The sequence below is a fragment of the Odontomachus brunneus genome, unplaced genomic scaffold, assembly GCF_010583005.1.
Source record: "Odontomachus brunneus isolate Ranch 3 - 2012 unplaced genomic scaffold, Obru_v1 Obru_scaffold_005, whole genome shotgun sequence".
Classification (NCBI taxonomy): Eukaryota; Metazoa; Arthropoda; class Insecta; order Hymenoptera; family Formicidae; genus Odontomachus; species Odontomachus brunneus.
Window position 1 is genome coordinate 578,550 of NW_022639455.1, and position 19,090 is coordinate 597,639.

Here is a 19,090-nt window from a genome sequence, read left to right on the forward strand (position 1 = left end):
GGAAGAGGAAAGGAAGTAGTTGCGAGGCGAGGGAAGAGAGAAGCCGAGAGCCGTGAGCAATCTTCAAAATAATTTATTAAAAACGTCGCATGTTCGACACCTCGAGTCGGGGTGATCGGTAATGGTACAATTAGTAACTATATGCATGTCGCGTGAGCATGCTTGTCGGAGGATCAATCAGGGTTCTTTACGTCTGGCAGAGAGTGGCGGAAGGGGCAGTGAGACGGGGGACGAGGAGAGGGTGATATCGATCGTTATTGTTCTTAATTTATTGTGGAATAGTTAAATGGCGCGTGTTGTCGTCGCGGAACCATCAAAGTGTAGCGCGACACGAAATCGCGCGCGCGCGTCTAAATACAATCTCGTCGCGACAAACGAAAACGTTCGCCCGCTGAAAGTGCAAATGCAGTCCGCATCGTTGAATGATCGTCCAAGAACGCTAACGCTAAGGCCGGTCGGTGACGTCGTGTGACGCACTCGATTTTTCGGAGAAACAGTCGCGAATTGCGTCCACGAATAACGCATGACGCACATCGCGGCCTGATGATTCATGCGTATGGATCTTTACCTCCTCCGCAAATCGATCGCGCGTCAATCCAAACTGACGCAAACGCCGGTTGACCACGTAATGAATCTCAGCCTGACGCTTGAGCGCTACCGTCCCTGTGAATTATTTACTCGCGATGACTGCAGGAAAACTGCAACGAATGACGTGGGTAATTATTCCTCTCGAGATTGAAAATTAATCCTTGAGATCTCCTGGAAATATGAAACGCGCATTTCCAATTCAATTTCCTGCATCTTGATTAAACTCGATTTTTTCGTCTTTAGATTAGAAATATAAAACTACACTGAGAAAAAAAATTGACTAAATTTAAAAAAATGTTTGGATAGTTTGTGAAGATATTTGTTTAAGTAATTATTTTCTAAAATTAAATAAACAAATTTATATTTATTTAAAATTTCTTTATTTAATTTTAGAAAATAATTACTTAATTTAAACAAATATCTTCACAGTATTATCCAAACAAATGTTTTTTGAAATTTAGTAAATTTTTTCTCAGTATATTGTTTTAAAAAATCTATCCGTTGAATAGATTGAAATTTTAATAATCTCCGTCTGAATTCGGCCCTGTTATCCCAACGAAGCGCATTAGTTGTTAGCGCGTTTTGCATAACCAAGGAAAGATAAATTTTACTCGTTCCCGGCGCGTTTCAGCGTGAAGCTCTTGCGTTTGAAACGTTTCTTACAGCGCGATCTGTGTCGTCGCCTTCGAGTGGAGCACGATTGCGAATAAATATGTCATGTGCGTTTATGCGTGTTCTGCGGTAAGATCGCGTGCGTGCGTGAGTGAGTGAGTTAGTGAGTGAATGAATGCGCGCGAGCGCGCGTGTGTGTGTGCCTTTATGTTATTGTCAGATTTCATCCTGACTTCGCCGCTCACCACAATCTAATCTTCAGACAACGACCGAGAGGCACGACTGACGCATTTGTTATCACGAAAGATATAATATATATATTAATACAAGTCAAATACATAACCAGAACATATATGTATGATACATTGATGAAAACAATATGTATACACGTGTATATCTCTGAGTAGAAACACACTTTGCGGGATGTACTTCGCTCTTTTTCTCGTATATAAATTTACCTCTCGAGGGGAACGAATCGTACAAATAGTCTTCTCACTCATCGCAGTCAACGTATAATTCATTTGGAAACATTTCGCATTTGTTATGGTGATTTACTTGTTTAATATCGCCGTACAACTGGTCATGCCTGTCACGAAAGAGTCTCTTCAGTTCTTTGTTACGGTTAACCACGGTCATCGAGATCCAAATCGGTGCATCCGACCCGAATCGTTAAAGTTTCGTGTTCGACAAACGGCTTTATGCCATTCTCTCTCTCTCTCTCTCTCTCTTTCTCTCTCTCTCTCTCTCTCCCTCTCTCGCGGGTCGGATGTAAAGAGACGGATCATGAGATATGATCTCTGTGGATTTACAGTCGATCGAGTGCTGGCGGCGACGAGCGCGAAACGCGGATTTGATCTCGCGGCCGATCGCTGCTGCTCGCTCGAGCTGCGCGAATCGAGTCGCGCGTGCGCGATTTGCGAAAGCTCTCTTGCGAAAGCTCCGCAAATGCTCTCACTCGAACGAATAAATAAACGTACGGGCGAACGGCCCGGTCGCTCTGCTCGTCGCCGCAAAGTGAAATCGATCGACCGTGCTGTCGCGGTGCGTATGCTGTGAAACGTGAACGACGGCGTTGTTGACGATCGAGAAGAAAGGCGCTTCTCGATGTTGCAAAGTGGCAGTGGATGATGCAAAATTTGAGAAACAGCGAACGGCTCGAGTCGCTTGTTTCCGCGCGTGCCAACTCGGGACACGCTTGGCAGTACCCTTCGCCAATTCTGACGGGCTTTAAACATGTGCTGGCATAGCCAAAAATAAGAGACTTTCCGAGATCGTGTTTTTTCTATATGCTTCCCCGCAAGGGTTGAAACAACCATTCGTTGCTAATTTTGCGAATTTCGAAATATCTGTGTGTGTGTGTACAAGAAGAAAACTCGAAGAGAGGTTTCTATGCCAAATTCGGCTATGTATAATGAAAAACTCTTTTCTAAAATTGCACTTTTGGGATATGAGTTGCAAACGTCGCGTTACCATTAGCTGCGGACGTAGCTTTTATTCAGCTTGCAAAACTTCAGCGCTGAAAGTGTAATATACGAAAAATCAAGCTTTTGTTGAAACATTTTCTCATGTACCTCATAATTCCTAAAATATTCGCCTGCACTCAATTTCATCGAGTTACCTTCGAAGGGTCGTTTCAACCCTTTAACATGCAAGAAAGGGTATGAAAATTGTCTTATATTTAATAAATTTCTCATTTTCTCAGCTGCAACGTAGTTTGGATCTATCCAAATCGGCGGAGACATTGTCAAGTGTTTTCTCATAAGTTGACGATCCCGTACATCGTATATATATCGTCTAGACGATTATAGTTCGTGCTGGAGCCCTTGGGGCCCATTATTACTCGGATGAATTCGGATCTCGATAGTATCGAACGTGACATCTATGTGTTTCTATCGTTCTCGCAGCGCTGAAAATTGAACTTGCCGAGATCGCGTCGGCTTTAATTTTTGTTAATCCACGGTACACCATGGCCTGTTAGCGATGTCTGTCGGTGTTCTTGATTACAACGGCAGATTGATACAATATAGTGTGTACCCGGACAGTTGGAAGCTGTCCATCAGCTGTCGGAAATTGTAACGCAGTCAATTTGTAACTACAGTTAGTACGCACGTGTGTGTATATCCCGCGCGTTTTTTCTTTCTTTTTTTCTAATGAACAAGATACCGGCAAACTGTTATCTGTGGGCAGTCGTGTAAGTCGGCGCAGAGTGGCTTCTGGTATGCTTCTTAGAAAATAGCAAAACTACGTAACGAACGCGTATCGTTTTCTTGGCAGCGTGCTCTGAATTTCCCCGAATGAAATTCCACTCGGGAACTGAAATGACAAACGAGTCGCTCGAATTTCGACAATTTTTCACTCTCGCACCGTAAATTCTGTGCTCCGAATCGTCGAGTGATTATTTCCACTCGAAATTGAAGGGTGGGTCTCTGACGCACTCCACCGCCACTGAAATAAATCCGCTCTCATCTTGACCGTAACATTTACTTGTACGGATGAAGAATCCACTCTGAGCCCGTATGAAACGTTCACTTTTGTGATTGATGATGGCAGTTTAGTTTATGATCACTTCGAACGGGTTCTCATATACGCTTTGAGTGAGATTTCGCTCTAAAGCCCGTGTTAACAGTCATTGCTTGAAATTTGTCTCGAGCGAGATACTCAGATCCGAAGTTAGATTTGACTTTTTTATTCGAATCATATAATATATGTGACATTGCATTTGTAACCGCGCGATCCGGCTGAAAAACTCACGTCTAATTCTAAAGTCTGAGCATCTCACCTGAGGTAATTTTCAAGTAACGACCGTCGACACGGACCTGAAAAATCTACAGAGTAGAATCCTACGTATGTACAATAACGTCCGTATGATCGCAACACGTTTGTTTACATAATGACCGCGGCATACAGATGATGCACGAGACGACGCACTACGTGGTAGAGACGCGACTCGGTCGCGGTTGCTCGACCTGGTCGCGTAACCGAAGTGTGACGGTTCTCTTCGGAGATTGACGTTGATTGGTTGGTTTTTGACAGCATGCCTCTCCTTCGTCCGCGCCACGTGCTCGGCTATGACACTCGGGATCTCGATGAATAACGAGGTCAACCTTCTCCGTTGCTCGAGATTATGACGATAAGTTATGTCGCTCTTACTTCGTCGAAACGATGATTAAATAATCGTCGCCAGAACGCCCCGAGGACGTCGGACAAGAGCGTAGGAGAGTCGCAGGTGCGCGACGGTGGATGAAAGTTCACGATATTATCGATTTTCCGGAAAACAGGTGTCTCGGAGAGTCTTCTTTTTCTATAGAATAATAAGTGTTCTTTCTTTTTTCTGAGGTGAAATACCGTTTTAACGGCGATGCCCGTCACGCATGTCGTGTATATCTGATTATTTTATCGCGACTTCTTGCTGCATCGATGAGTACCGTAAAATTCCATCGTCGCCGGCGCGAAAGTGACTCGAAGTCGAGAGCAGGCAGCGCAAAATGTCGCGGAGGTGCACGCTGATGCACGTACACGACGTGCTTGGCGCTCGACAGTTTGATCGTCGGCTCTTGCAATCGCAGTTCGCGTTCGCATCTCCCGTAATCGCAGGATATGGATCTTATATCGTTAACAGAGTTTAACGCCTAAGAATCGTCTACGTGGTTACTTTACTGGCTTACATCGTCATCTAGAGTCGCTTTAATTCGCTTTACGATTATGCCTTATTTACAGTCGAAACACGAGTGAGCCGAGAGAATTGGCCGATAATCGAAAATCCGCCCGGTCGGCGGACACGCCGATTATTTACACAACGATCGATATTTACATGTACAATGGGCAATGGTGGAGCGTTTGCGCGTCCCATTTTCCTCGGGGCAATTTTACGCGGACAAGAGAAACGTTTGCTACTGAATTTCGTGAGTGCTACTGAATTTCGTGAAATTCTGCCCCAACAATGGAGTGACCTTTCGCTCGCGTAGAGTGAATTCTTCCATTCTGAAGCGTCGAGCGAACATTTTCGCACGAAATTCGGAAGAGCGAATCTGACATATTCCATCATCGCGCTGGAACAAACTCACTAACGTTCATTAACTGAAACATTCGCTCGTGCTCTTTAAAGTACAGCGTTTTCTCCACTGAAATGTCACACTTATAACTGGTGGTTCAAGACATATGCAAACTGCTAAATTAGTTGCAAAAGTAAAAACTTAGATTTAATGAACCTGTATATTACAGATTTTGTAGTAAAATGTTACTTCCACTGATCAAAATCAGTGAAAAATTAGATAAATAAAGTCGAAAGATTTTTACAATGTAAATCAGTGAATACTTCACTGATAATCGGTGAAATTCAGAGATCAGTCGGTCTTCTTACTAATTCAATCAAAAACACTTTTGCTGATTCACTTTAAGAGAGCTGGATTTAGTAAATCATGTGACGAATTTGTGTATTGCAGATTTTGTGAAGTAGTAGTGTTTTCACTGAAAATCAGCGAATACTCATTGATCATCGGCGAAATAGTCGTCCTACTGATTCAATCAGAAACATTTATACTGACTCGCTTGAAGAGAGTATAGATCAAGAACTCCCTCTTTGAGTCTTCAGCATTCACTCTTGTGACTGGCAATGTTTTCACAGTCGCTTCGAGTGAATGCTCACTTGTTTCCAATGAAATTTCTCACCACGTAATGTCAAGAGTACAATATGTGCTCGCCACAACGTGTCGATGCAGATAAGCAAGCTATACACAATCCCGACAGGATTCGATAACTTCAACAAGAACGGCAGATCCGCGGCTTTGCGATGCAGCAGGTATTTTCGTCCCTTTCCGGGAAAAATCACCGCCCGGAAAGGATGCGGCTGCGCAAACGCTTGTTTAACAGGTTTACATCTGCAGCTGAAGCGATAGGACGGCGGAGATGCCTCTCAGCTGCTGGCGATCAGCTTGAAAATCGCGTCTCGAGGGCTGTCTGTCCTCGTCGTGTCCGGTCTACCGGACCTAATCTTCTCGAGGATGAAACACGTGGGAAGTGCGTGCGAGGCAGTCCACGTCCGCGCGGATTCGAATCCGCGGCGTCTGGAGACGCGGAGGTGTCTACATGTATATATCGCGACTCGCCTCTGCTTCAACGCAGATTAATCTTAGGTCGAAGAACTTCGGTTCTCTTGAAGACTTCAGTCCTGGAGATAATTAGTCGAGCCGTTTATCTTGTAAAGCGCGACGCAAGTAAGTCCGGTCTGTCCGGGAGAAATCTCGCTCGTCGAAATTCGCGGAGTCTCGAAGACTCTTCATCGTCTTCCTTCTCTGTCCTCTTTTCCGGATAAACAGCTTGATTGTTAATTCCACGGTGACATCGCGCCGTTTAAGAACTAGCTTCGCAACCGCCCCGGTGTAACTGACTGACGCGCGAGCCAGAGCCTCAAGTTCGTCGGGCTTCCGCATCTCGTTTAGACGTAACTTCATCCCACATTAAGATCTCATTTGATCTCAGCCAGGACCGAAGTTTCGCTGCGCCTTGGATGGCCGGGACTCTCTCTTGCAGAGTTTCGAGCAATTACGTATTTCGTTCTCTTTCTGCCTCTCTCTCTCTCTCTCTCTTTCTATCCCCTTCTCGCAGCGATCAGTTTCAAATTCTCAAGGATGCCTCGAGCTTCTCTTCCACTGCTCCTTCGTTCGTTCGTACATTCAAATATCTCAAACGTTTTACGTTGGAGTAAATTATGAAATTTACCGCCGCGAGTCCGACGGAGCGGCTGCGCGCGAATTCACGTCGAGTCGTCGCTCGAGTCGAACGAAAGCGTCGCTTGATCGACGAAATGAAGCGAACACTCTCTCGGTGAAGACATCAGAAAGACCACGGAATCGGTACAAACCGATTCGGCTTCGCCGATTGCGTGCTGCTCGCCGATCCGCAACGCGCGGGATGTCTCGCAGATACGCGGATGGTGATCACGCGAATAGCGGCGATAAAACTTCACCGGGACGGCAATAAATAGGCGATATGGACGTCGAAGCCGCGCGTTCTACTCCCCGGCAGTCGTGCTCGAGCCGCGGCGATACACCCCATCGGCTGGGGCATTTCCTGGCCGCAATAAACTTTTACAGTCGCCGGATACGCGAACGCCGCGGCCTTCGAAGGCAGTGCTGGTAACACGCGATGACAAGCTCTTCTACGTGGTTGTTGTTTACCGCGGCCCGATGTGGAGCGCGCGTGCGACCGCGATGTATGGATTTCCATGTCCGCTCGGAGCGATTGCCGGATTTTCGGATAGGTTCTTTCCATGCTAATGCCGAGGAGACGGCACGTGCGCGACAATAGTAACGCAGCGGCATGATCTGCGCGGAGGAAACGTTGCAATAACAAACACGTCGTATTGCTTTCTACAGAGCTTTCTTGCAAAGCTGCACGGAGAAAACAGTATGGCCGGCTCGCACATAAGTCTGGCTGTGCCAAGTAGATTCAACAGCGAGATACGGAACAGTTGATTATGTGCTGCGGTTGCCGCAACCACAGAGCAATCGTTGAGTTACAGTGACGATATCGGCTTCGCTCCAATCAGAATATGTTCATGGTAAATGTCAGCCCAACCGATTTCTGGCTGCCACGAGCGGATCACGCGCGACTACATCGACGTAGTTGATGTGTGCCAAAATAACTGGGTCGTATCAACCATACACATTATCAGCACACAAAGATAAGTGAGGTAATTACTCACAATTAAATATCTCGAGTTATACCACATCCTTTTCTTCATTCCACGTGGACAGATTACAGAAATTTGTCAGTCTACCTGATATAAAAAAAGACATTCAAGCGATTACAACAATTTTGTGATTAAATTTCAAACGTACATAAATAACATTTTGAATCAAATATATAATAATTTCGGCCACACAATATTCTGTATGGTCCAAGCATACACTATTGCAAAAATTTGATTGTAATTTTGGCTACAATATTTTCGCCGTGTGAAGTATTGTTGGCAACTTATCTCAATTGTTTCCGGTTATCTAGGATTATTTCTGGTAGATCGATGACAGGAGGTTCCTATCAGGATCAGAAACGATCGTGCAGCGCTCATTATCGATTCTCAAAGCGCTAATTCGAACGAAGTCGCGGTTGCATCGGGTGCTGCCGCTCGTTCCGTCTTCGTGGTATTGATTTGGTCGTTCGTGCATTGCGCGATGTATGCCCTATTTAATAAACTCGACTAAGAACGAACTTAATCTGATATATCAATAATTCTTCTAACTTAAGAAAACTTGAAGAGTGGCTGTCGTGGTATATACATAGATTCTTAGATTCATATCGCCGTATTTCGCCATCGCATGAGAGACGTCACGGTGTGTTATATTACTTTTAAAAGGAGGTCACCGTCTGCGCTCTGTGTGGCGTGTGGCTCTGTTGGTGTGGATGTTTGTGTGTATGTATTATATGCGTGTTTGCTGTACGTGTGCAGAACAATTATCTTTTTATTACATCTCCCCTCTCGGCGAATTAAAAGCTGTTGCTATAAATGATAAATCATACTCGCGTGTGCGTGCAGAACTTTTCTGCAGGGCGCGGTTAATTACGTGCCGCTGGCGTTTCGCGAATTAATTTGCTCGTGTCAGGAGCGATTAACGTAATTAGAAGGAGACCTTCGCGACGACCTATTTTTGGAGAAAAAAAGAAAATGTTCTCTGCGGCGGGCGGACTGGAACACATCAGTGAAGATTACTCAGTATCTGGGTCATGGCTTTAAAGCCGATATCGCCGTGTTCGGCCGCGGACGTGGCTTTAAATTACGAAAGTCAATATTGCAGATCGTGTAAAATAGATCGAAAAATTTATTTCCTCCGGCTCGGAGGTGCGCGTGATTACTTGAACTCGACGTAGTCCCGACGTATCTTAATGTGAGCAAATATTTCATTTTCTTTCATTTCACTTTGGGAAATCGCCGACGACGGTGGCAAACGATCGATTCACGAATAATTCATTCACAAACGATCATCCTTCGCGAGAAGATTTGTTTCTCTCTCTCTCTCTCTCTCTCTCTCTCTCTCTCTCTCTCTCTCTCTGTCTTTTTTTTTCTTTTATACGCGTGGCAGTGCGAATTTTTTTAATGACGGAAGCAAACTATTTAAATAATCAGTCTTTGATTCTCCGAATCAGTCGTGTGGCAAATGTGTTAGAATTCTGATATTTTCGCATGCGATATGATCGTACGATCACTTCGTTGGCAGGCCGAGTATTAATAAAAGAATGACATCTTTGGTCCCAGGTAAATGAAAACCCCGTGAAAGATAATTAGCGCAATGTCCTGACCTGGCATCTGTCGTGACACGAGCAAAGCTTTAGCTTTATTCACTCCCTCGTGGAGAAAATTGACTTCATCACATTATTCTCTTTCTACTGTCTTACTTTGTACGTTGCCTTTGAACCGCTTGATCATACGAGCGGAAAGAAAAGGAATCAAAGTATGAACGCGGGTTCGTACAAAGTCGAACGGAAAAACGTCGGAACCGTGACCTCCTTTTCGATAGAAAGCTCCGTATTGCTTCCTGAGCCGAATTTTCGTTTCTACAACGTCAATCTCGCAAATTTCGTCGAATGTGAAGAATTAATGGAGAATCTCGCGGTACTACAATGACAGAAAAAATATCTAAGAAATAAAAGATATTTATTCGGTGAGTTCTAATCACGTATTTACTTATACTGATATAAAATAATTTTCGAATAACACGATATATATTTTCTTGAAATCTTAATTCTTCCTGAATGCAATTGTTTATTTCATTTAAATAAAAGAATTTGGAATAAAATAAACATGTTATTCTGTAATCTCGAAATACTACAATGAGAGAAAAATATTTAAGAAATGAAAAGACATTTGTTCTCGCGTGGCTATTATAATAACGTATTTACTTATACCAAACATATAAAATATTTTTTAAATAATAAGATTTCCTTAGCTTTTCAAGCAATAATTAGAAAGCAGTTGTTTATTTTATTTAAATAAAATAATTTAGATTGAAGCAAACACTATTATTGTGCTCACTGAATAAATATCTTTGATTTTCTCGACACCTTTTCTCTGTACACTGCGCGCCCCGGGATTCTCCGCTTTGATCTTTGAAATTCAATAGAATTCGACAGAGTCAAACAACGCGAAGCTGAAATTTCGATTCGGATTCGCCTCGATTGAACACAAGATACAGTAATCAACGAAACGTGCTCGCGCGCAACGTCTCGCCATACACTCTACCGTCTGATTGATTCGCGACGTTACTACTTGTACGTAGCGCGATGTATTACCCCGAGGAACGTCCACGAGCACCGAACAGTCATGTGGTCAAGAGCCAAGTGAAATTCGCTCCGCCGACTTTCTTTTAATGAAGCAGCGAACAATGAGGAACATCGACAATCGTCCCCGTTCGGTATTTCGTGTGCGCGCACACGCGAGGAACCTAAAATTATTACACTTCCTCCGCACATAGGATCTTCGTCCTGCTGGTTCCTCTTCGTCGGGTGCGTGCGGTAATTATCGTGTGTTCAGAGAACGATGAGGAAGTAGTTGGCGGTGTTCCCGGCTAGCTGAGAGCGTGCTTAGATCCCGCGTTCCTCCTCTTCGTCGACGCTTTGCATCGTCGTCCTCCGCTTCTTCCTGCCTCGGATGTCTCTCGAGAGAACGTACGCGATTCCTACCGCAATTCTTCCAAGGTCTACGCTTATCGACTAGTAGTAAAGCGGCGGGATGCGAACTTCCGCTCGCGGCCCACGTCGATGCACCACCGTTCAGAAGATAACCGCGATAACGTCGCGTGTGCGACGGCAAAAAGGTTCTCCTGCGGGATTTCGGAGGCATTTCCGTCAGCTCGCGAGGAGAGAGACGGAGAGCTTGTCTCTTGTTGTCTCGTGCACTGGATAACCCCCGAGTTGAAACGTTGATCTTACTTTCGACCTCAATATTTCTTTTGACGTCTACTTGGGTGTTCTCTTTAGAACCCACAACAAGTGGCATCCGCTGTGCGTTTTCTGCCACTTAAATATACGCCAAGTAGGACTTCAGTTTCCATGTGTATTGAACGTTATCACACTGATCCTTCAGAATATACAGATGTCGGCAAATTCAGGTCGAAAGCAGGGCTAAAACTTCGACTCGGGAAGAAAGAGCGGCCTTCTCCAGGCTCTCGCGCGACGCTTTGCAAATTTGATTGAACACAGGCGACACATTAGAGACCTCCGAGTCGCGCGAGAAGAGTCTAGCCAAGGTGTTAAACGCTAAAATTTTATCGCCTGACACTATGGCTGTAAAATTCAAGTGACAGACTCGATGGTGTTGTCGCGACTTCTCTATCGGCTGCACCTCGGAATTATTCAAATAGGACTCCCGCGCGACCACTGCATTCACGATTCCCGCTGGGACAGCTGTAATCGTAATGAGAATCCGTAATGAGAATTCTGTTCTCGTGAATTAACGAGACGCCGAAATACGTAGCTGAAGACCGTTCGTCACGTCACTTCTAAATTAGTTGATTGAAATTAGTCGCGGAATTGCTAACTGGACGGCACGGTGTGTGCGCGTTCGATGAATATTCTACGCGCAGCGTTAGAATATAAGAATGTTCGGAGCGAAGCTGCCGCTTTTATTTGTATTCCACTGTGTCGTCCGAAAAGAAGTTCGCGAACGAGTTCTTTTAGCGAAAACCAAAAGCGCGGCGGTGGCGGGGACGCGCAAGCGGAAGTGCACATGCAAAATCGTTATCCGATACAAATAGATAAATAATCGATTATGTACAAGTATGAACAAGGTGTACAAGCCGCGGCGGTGTCACGTCGGTGTGCTCGTACGCGTGTGTCCAAGACGAACCGAGCGGCCGGACATTCTCGGCTCCAAATCAGTTATTGTGTCAAAGGCCTTTAATCAATACCTATACACGGATATTGTGGTGTGAGAAATCAAATTAAGCCAGAAAAGTATGAAACATTTTACCAGGTTTAACTTGATTTATTTGCACCAGTGCCAGTATCTGCCAATGTCCATCAAACCTTGATTTAAGTTTAAATTCTATTCAGACAAAGACTTAAACTCAGGTTAAAATTTAGTCGACGTTGGTAGAAATGTGCGTAGAACAATTAAGCCTGAAAAATGAAATATTTCATCAGGTTCAACTTGACTCATTACATCACAACATTTGTGTGTAGGTTCTCAAAGGCGCTGGATTTATTCATTGATTTTGATATCAGCACGCGAAAAAAACAATTCTGTTAGTGTAACTGAATTTTCTGTTGTCCGGGAAACAGATGAAAAAGTAGTAGGAAGAGAAAGATTTCTCTGCAGGAGATTTCGCCCTCACTTACTTCAACTGAGTTTTAATGCGGCTGAACGTTCAGACGAATGTTCTCGATCATAGTAACGGGGATATTATTTCTCGTCAACGAGCTTTTCATCTGGTATCCATTCAGTTACACGAGCTGAAATGTTTTATCCGCGCAATTGACCAAGTAAAAACCTGCTGCGGGAATCCTCGTTCCTACAACCGAGTTTTTCATCTAGTCCCCAAGTAACAGAAAATTCAGTTACACTGACAGAGTTGTTTCTTCCGCGCGCAGAGCCTTTTTCACGAGAATTCTCCATTCGCCTGGCTTTGTCTCGCTTTCGATCTTCTGTGCGTACAATTCTTGACTCTCAGGACGACGCGACGCGATGCGAAAAGAACAGCGAGAGGATCGAAACGGCCTCTCGAAGTGCGTCCCTGCGCCCGATAGGCGCCGTCCAACGCCCGGCGTAACAATGAATGTCGGAGCACAGCTCCGAGGAAAACAGCATTATATATTATCACATAATTCCAGGCTACTGAAGTTCTACACATCGTATTCTCGCCTCCTCCTTTCGCCGAAGTGGCATCACTAAGGTGAGTAATTAAGTCGCCTAAAGTCGGCTGTCGCCCTTTCGACTTTTGGTCAATATCTCTAGCTGAAGACGCTTCCTCGCCGGCCAAGGCTGTGCCCCGACGCGAACTGCGGCCGTTCTCCTCCGGGTGACGACGCGAGTCGTTCGTGAGGGTGAGATCGCAGGTGTCACGACTTTTCTTCCTTGGTCGCGGCACTTCTCGCGTCTTCGCGGCGCTTTCTGGTGAAACTTTTCGCATCCTCGGTGCCGATCGCAATCGTCGTGAGCCGTTCTTTCGGTCGTATTTTTCATTTCTCCAGCCGCGTTGCGACAGCACGCTGGTTCGTTCGCGTCGAGACGCAGCCCTGAGCGCGATGCAGACGTCCAAAAGAGGTCTGCGGCCATGATACGTGGAGGAGAGCCTCGTGCGGTCATTGTATCGCGCTTCCTGATGTATCTTACGTGCTCTCATGAGACCATTGACGCGATTATCAATTGATGTACGAGGATGATTCGCGATTGGCCTGCGTGATATCGACAACACTCGGTGATGCATCCGAAAATTCTCACTCGCAGCCGCGCGTCGGCGACGTGAGTAGTCGACTACTTAACGTGGCAGTTAATGATCTGAACGGCAACGAGAGTCCAAGGTTTCTCGCGTTATCACGGCCGCAATAGTGCGCCACCGCGCCGTTAAGGTTTTCGCCCAGGAGATACGGTAATCACAGACTCAGGACATGAACTTCAGCTGAGGAACCAATCAGGATATTGCTACAATTTTGTTTGCTCTGGAAAAAGATCTGATTATGTGCAGAAGTAACTGAGATTCGTCTGGTTGCAACCCTAGTTACTGAGGTTGAATTCTACTTACATGATCACTTTAGTCTTCTTCTAGCTAGAAGAATCCTAAAGCAATATCCCGATTGATTCTTTAATTTAAGTTCACGTACCACGTTCGTGGTTACCGTAATTCGTGTGCGAGAGTCCTTAGCCTTTGGAAAACACGTAGAGAAACGCACATTGAGAAAAAAATACTTAAACATTTATTTGTGGCATATGAAGTTTATTCATGGAAATAATATTTATTTCGCACGAATAAGCTCTATTTCTCAGGACAAACTTTACACTCCGTAAGTAAATTTTCAAGTATTCTTTCTCGGCGCAAGTAGTAAGTCTTGAGCAGTAAGAAAATTGACCAGACACATTTATTCTCGGAGCATAAGAAGAATAATTGAGAGTGGTGGATCGATTTGCTTACTGCTTAAGCCTTATTACTTCCCAGTAAACAACAACTAATGGTAACAACAACTAACGTTACATCAATGTTACAATTTCTCATTCAACAATGCAGGTGTCATGTACAATATGTGTGTGTTATATTAGACTTATATTGCATGAAATCTTAACGCTGATGTAATATCACTATTAGTTGGTGTTTACTGGCTTACGTTTCTCCGCGTGTCTCGGAGCTACTGACCTCCAGGTGTGTGTCCACTTCCTCGATCGACGTCTCGACTCATCTAACAACCTCGCGACTCGACTTGAATTGGCGGCCGTTCTGAATTACCTATTTTTTTTTCCTTTTTTTTTTACAGACGATCTCGTGTGTGAGTCATGTCACGCGCGTGTTTCTTCTCCCCATGTTCTTCTTCTGTCCTCACATCTCTCTTTCTCTTTCCTTAGAAAAGAGCATGGGACGAGACGCGGGGAAGGTACGCCCGGCTCTGTACACGATCGCTCGTGTCTCTTTAGTGAACTCTTAATTCTCACGAGGAATCTAACGTTTATGGTACTAGCGCGTTGCGCGCGACGCTCGATGTCTCGGGTCTCTGAACGAGGTGTTTCTTAATAATTCGCGAGAGCCGTCGATCAGGCCGACGTGGCGCCTTGATCGATCGAGGAGCATCGCCGATAGCTCCGCCGTGGAAGACGCGTCCACCTGGAGCTGGATGTCGCGCGACACGTCAAACACTTCGTGGTCGGACGAAATACACGGTCCCTAGAGAATTTCGCCGACGGTGGTTGCCGAGCGAAACGAGGACGATGAAAAAGGAAGCGGTTGCGTCGACTGGTCTCGCTAACTTCCGCGGAACTTGAAACGCAAGCACACGCACCGGGGAAATTAGCTGCGACCGAGGAGGGTAGACCGCGTTTAAGGTCAATCAACGTCGGCAAAACTGGCCCGTGGTAACTCTCGCTCGCAAATCCGCTAACAAAGCACTATCGACCCGCCCGAGCCCACCGCATCGTTCACTTATTACACTGTCCAATCTCGGTTATTAAACGCCACAAGGTGCGCGATGCTCCGTTTAGTCCTACGGCTCTTCGAGCTAATCGTCCGAGTCCGGCGAGCAAGGCGCAGCGTCGCTCGATCCGCGGCATCGAGTCATTCTACCGTAATAGCGACGTACTACTAGGATTTTATTATTTATTGTCCTCGTTAAAGTAGTTCGCACTTGAACTCTGCGGCTTATGTTACGCGTTTTCGTTTCCTTCTCTCTCTCTCTCTCTCTCTCTCTCTCTCTCTCTCTCTCTCTCTTTTTATCTATCTGCCGTTCTCTCTTGCGTTTTTCGTTCCTTCTTGAGATTCGAGGCTCGAGATGACTCTCGGCGGGGAATCGTTTGCGAAACTTTCTCATGGGACGTGTAATTGCTCTTCGGGAAAGTGATCAGGCATCGCGAGCATAATAAGATCTCCTCCACGTACGCGCATGATAACGAAAGCATCGAAATTGGAGAAGAAAATTCCCATTTTCTTATCGGGAAAATGGGAGCGCTTCGATGTCTGCGCAGATAAATCAAAGCCGGGAGCGGGATTTCGCGCGTCCGCTGAGTCGGCCGTGGGACAAGTCCCGAATATCGTTAGACCTTCCGTTAGAAAGCCGCGAAGCGATCGCCCTGAACCAGGTAAACGAGGAAACTGTATTGGCAGTGCATCGTTAGACACCGAAATGTCGAACTGCACAACGAGTAACTTCGAATTGTTCCGGCGAAATCAAACGTTTGTATCTTCATGCCGTTATAATTTGCTAATCTATACGCGCTTTCGTTCTGTAATCTTTTGACGTTCTTCGCACGCACGCATCGTTTCATAAAATTACAACTACCTGAAGATACAATCACTTCATTTGATCCGGGAAATCTGAAATTACTGATTGCACGATCCGACATAACCGTACCATTAAATATAACAACACGTGTGATCACATGTCAACGCGTTAACGAATGAAAATTGGCAGCGATTAAACGACCCGTGTTCTACTTCGTACCGCTGTTGCAAGCGACCTCAGCGGACTCAATTCTAAAACAACACCTGAATATCTATCCCATATTTAATTTTCAACGAGTTCCGTGATCACAGATCGTCTTTTTCAACTCACCCATTGTTATTTCCCGAGCTAAACGAGACTCACCTCTCTCTCTTTTCTCTAACTCTCTCTCTCTCTAAATCTCTCTCTCTCGGCCGGCCGAATGGAGCCGAAACGAAAGCGCTTCTTCAGCAAGGAGACATGGTCTCCTCATCGCCCGAGTCATCGAGCATCGAGCACGTTTACCGAGCAGCAAGAACCGGACCGGTTCTTCCGCCTAACTTCTTCTCCCTTGCGATGCGACAGTTCTGCGCGTTACGCGGAGGCGTTTCCGCGGATCCCCCAGGCGGGTGGTTCTCGGCTCTTCACGACAGGAGCAGGAGGAGGAGGTGGAAGAGGAGAGCCGAACGTCTGAGCGCGCTATGGAGGACCGCTGGAACTCGAACCGACCACGAAAACGACGACGACGGCGACGACGACGACGACGGCGACGACGACGACCACCACGTGGACGGCGATCGTCACACGGTGGTGACCCGGTCGACCTCGACGTAACGCACAGAACTGTCGCTGTGTCAGCATATCACTTCCTTGCCGTCGATTATCGCCGTCTCGGAGGAGATGCTCTTCAGCCGGTGCTGAGATATCGAGCGGCTGGTGCGTTGCCGGCAAGCCCGCCACACGGCGAAGCAGACCACGCTGAGGACGACGATCACGGCGAGCATAGCCAGGATCAGGTGCAACGGCGCCAGTTGCAGCAGCACCGAGCAGTGCGTGAGGGCCTCGTCGTAGCCGGAGGGACAATGGGACACTCCGTCGCACCACAGGGAGGCGTTTATGCACGCGTCCAGCTCCGGACAACGCTGCTCGCAGTCCCGCGACATTTGCAGGCCCGCTGTTGACGTCACCGACGGTCTGCGGGTCAGAGGATCGATAGAATTATTGTTCCGTTGCGCAACGACGAGCGTCGTCGTCGTCGCCGCCGTGCGCGGCGCGCCGGCTTAATCGAGGACAGATGACGTCGAGCGGGTATTAATTAAGGCGTTTTCCAGAGAGACATCCCCGTGCCATTGCCATCGTGCCCGCGCGCTTCCTGGTGAAATACACCGAGAAGCGCGAACGGCCTTTTGAATACCTAGAGCTACTTTCCTTAACCCTTTCGTTGTGGAATTGTACAGTCGTTTCCAGAGCAATTTAGACACAATGAAGTCGGGAGCTCGCGAAACTGTCATTATCGAGAGAGTTCTTAACGATGAGTTTATGCAGCAAAATTTTAATTAATAATATAATTAATAAGAATTAATAGTAATAATAATAAATTATGTAATCACTATGACCCCGTCGGTAATAATTCTCAGTTGTGATACAGTTTAGTGAAATCGTAATTTCATTGTTCAAACCATTTTGCAACTAAGTGTACTTGTTAAAAAATTCTTTCATTTTCTCGGATGACACTTGTTTGCGAATTTTTTAATTATTTTTTCATTACTTTTTAATTATTTTCTGATGAACTTTTTTAATTATTTTTGGTTCACTCCTGCTGTGAGTTGGACATGTGCATATTTCTAAAAACGTATATGTGTATATGTATGTGAATGTAGAGATTTATACAAATATGGGTGTGTCTCTCATTTTTTCGTAAATAGGGGACAAATTTTTCAGGATATGCATATGCGGGAATTCCACAGCGAAAGGATTACGAAAGGACGTACGAGATTCGATATTCCGCATTATCATTGCTTTGGATATAGAGTGTCTTAACGTTACTCGCGTTACTTTCCACCGTAAAGTTTAGATTATCGATTGTCGTTTGCGTCTCGCGCAGCACAAAAAGGGCGTGAAATGTTACAACCTATATTATACTTTAGCGTTATATTTTATGCATAACGTTAGAGCGAAGATACCTCTCTCTTCGCAACTCTCAAGCAAAAGCACGAATATATCGCGTGTGTCACTACCGGGAGATAGGCAATCTTCGTTTCTACGGGATTAATTATTTCGCGCAAGAGATTGCGAAAGTTACGGATAAAGTTGGACGAAGTTTAATGAAGGGATTTTGAAGAAGAAGGTCGCGCGCGCCATTGTGAAAATCGCGTCAATTACGTTCTACCGGTGTCCGTTGTGCCCATCAGGCAATACACTTTATCGACTTCTAAAAATACTTGCAGTTAGTGCAACACCCTCTCGAATTAAGATCGATACGAACCGTTTTCTACTTTCCTTGTTGCCGCCTTTTTCACTTCTATTTTCGTCTGTTGACATGCCTCTCACGCGCACGTGTAAAAATACCGTTTACTACGTATAAAAATATCGTCTACTACCTTCTGGTGAGCTCGAGCCATGTGACCGTGTAGGAAGCCGGTTCTTTCACGATGAACTCCACGGCGATGGTTCTGATCGGGTCCTGCCCAGGCGCGAGGATCATCGCGTTGCTGCTGACGGCCCAACCGTCGCTGAACACCTCCACCACGTGGTGCTGCGAGTCGGCAGGTGGTTTTGGACACACTGACACGTGAATTGCGCCGCCCGTGTGCACGACGATGCGATTCTTCGTCGCGCATTTCGTCTTGTTCGACATGATTATGCCGTGCATTTTCACGTACAAGTACTGACTCGGGCCGGGGTCGATCAGCCACGGCTGGTTCTCGCAATTCTTCTGGTAGTGACAGAAAAAGATTATTGACACGTTTCGGGTGTCGACACTTTTAAATACACTTTC

The 19,090-nt window shown here is 45.7% G+C and overlaps 1 protein-coding gene across 2 annotated transcripts in view; it reads right to left on the bottom strand.

The window, feature by feature from the left end:
• Positions 1-1,018: 1,018 nt before the first annotated feature.
• Positions 1,019-19,090, bottom strand: part of LOC116849938 — a 246,731-nt gene continuing 228,659 nt past the window's right edge. For both annotated transcript variants that reach the window (XM_032827629.1, XM_032827639.1), the window contains 2 exons: positions 18,693-19,027; positions 1,019-17,286 (listed from right to left, as the gene is read on the bottom strand). In XM_032827629.1, the coding sequence (XP_032683520.1) occupies positions 16,947-17,286; positions 18,693-19,027 (675 nt within the window). In that variant the 3' untranslated portion in view covers positions 1,019-16,946. The remainder of the gene's footprint in view (positions 17,287-18,692; positions 19,028-19,090) is intronic.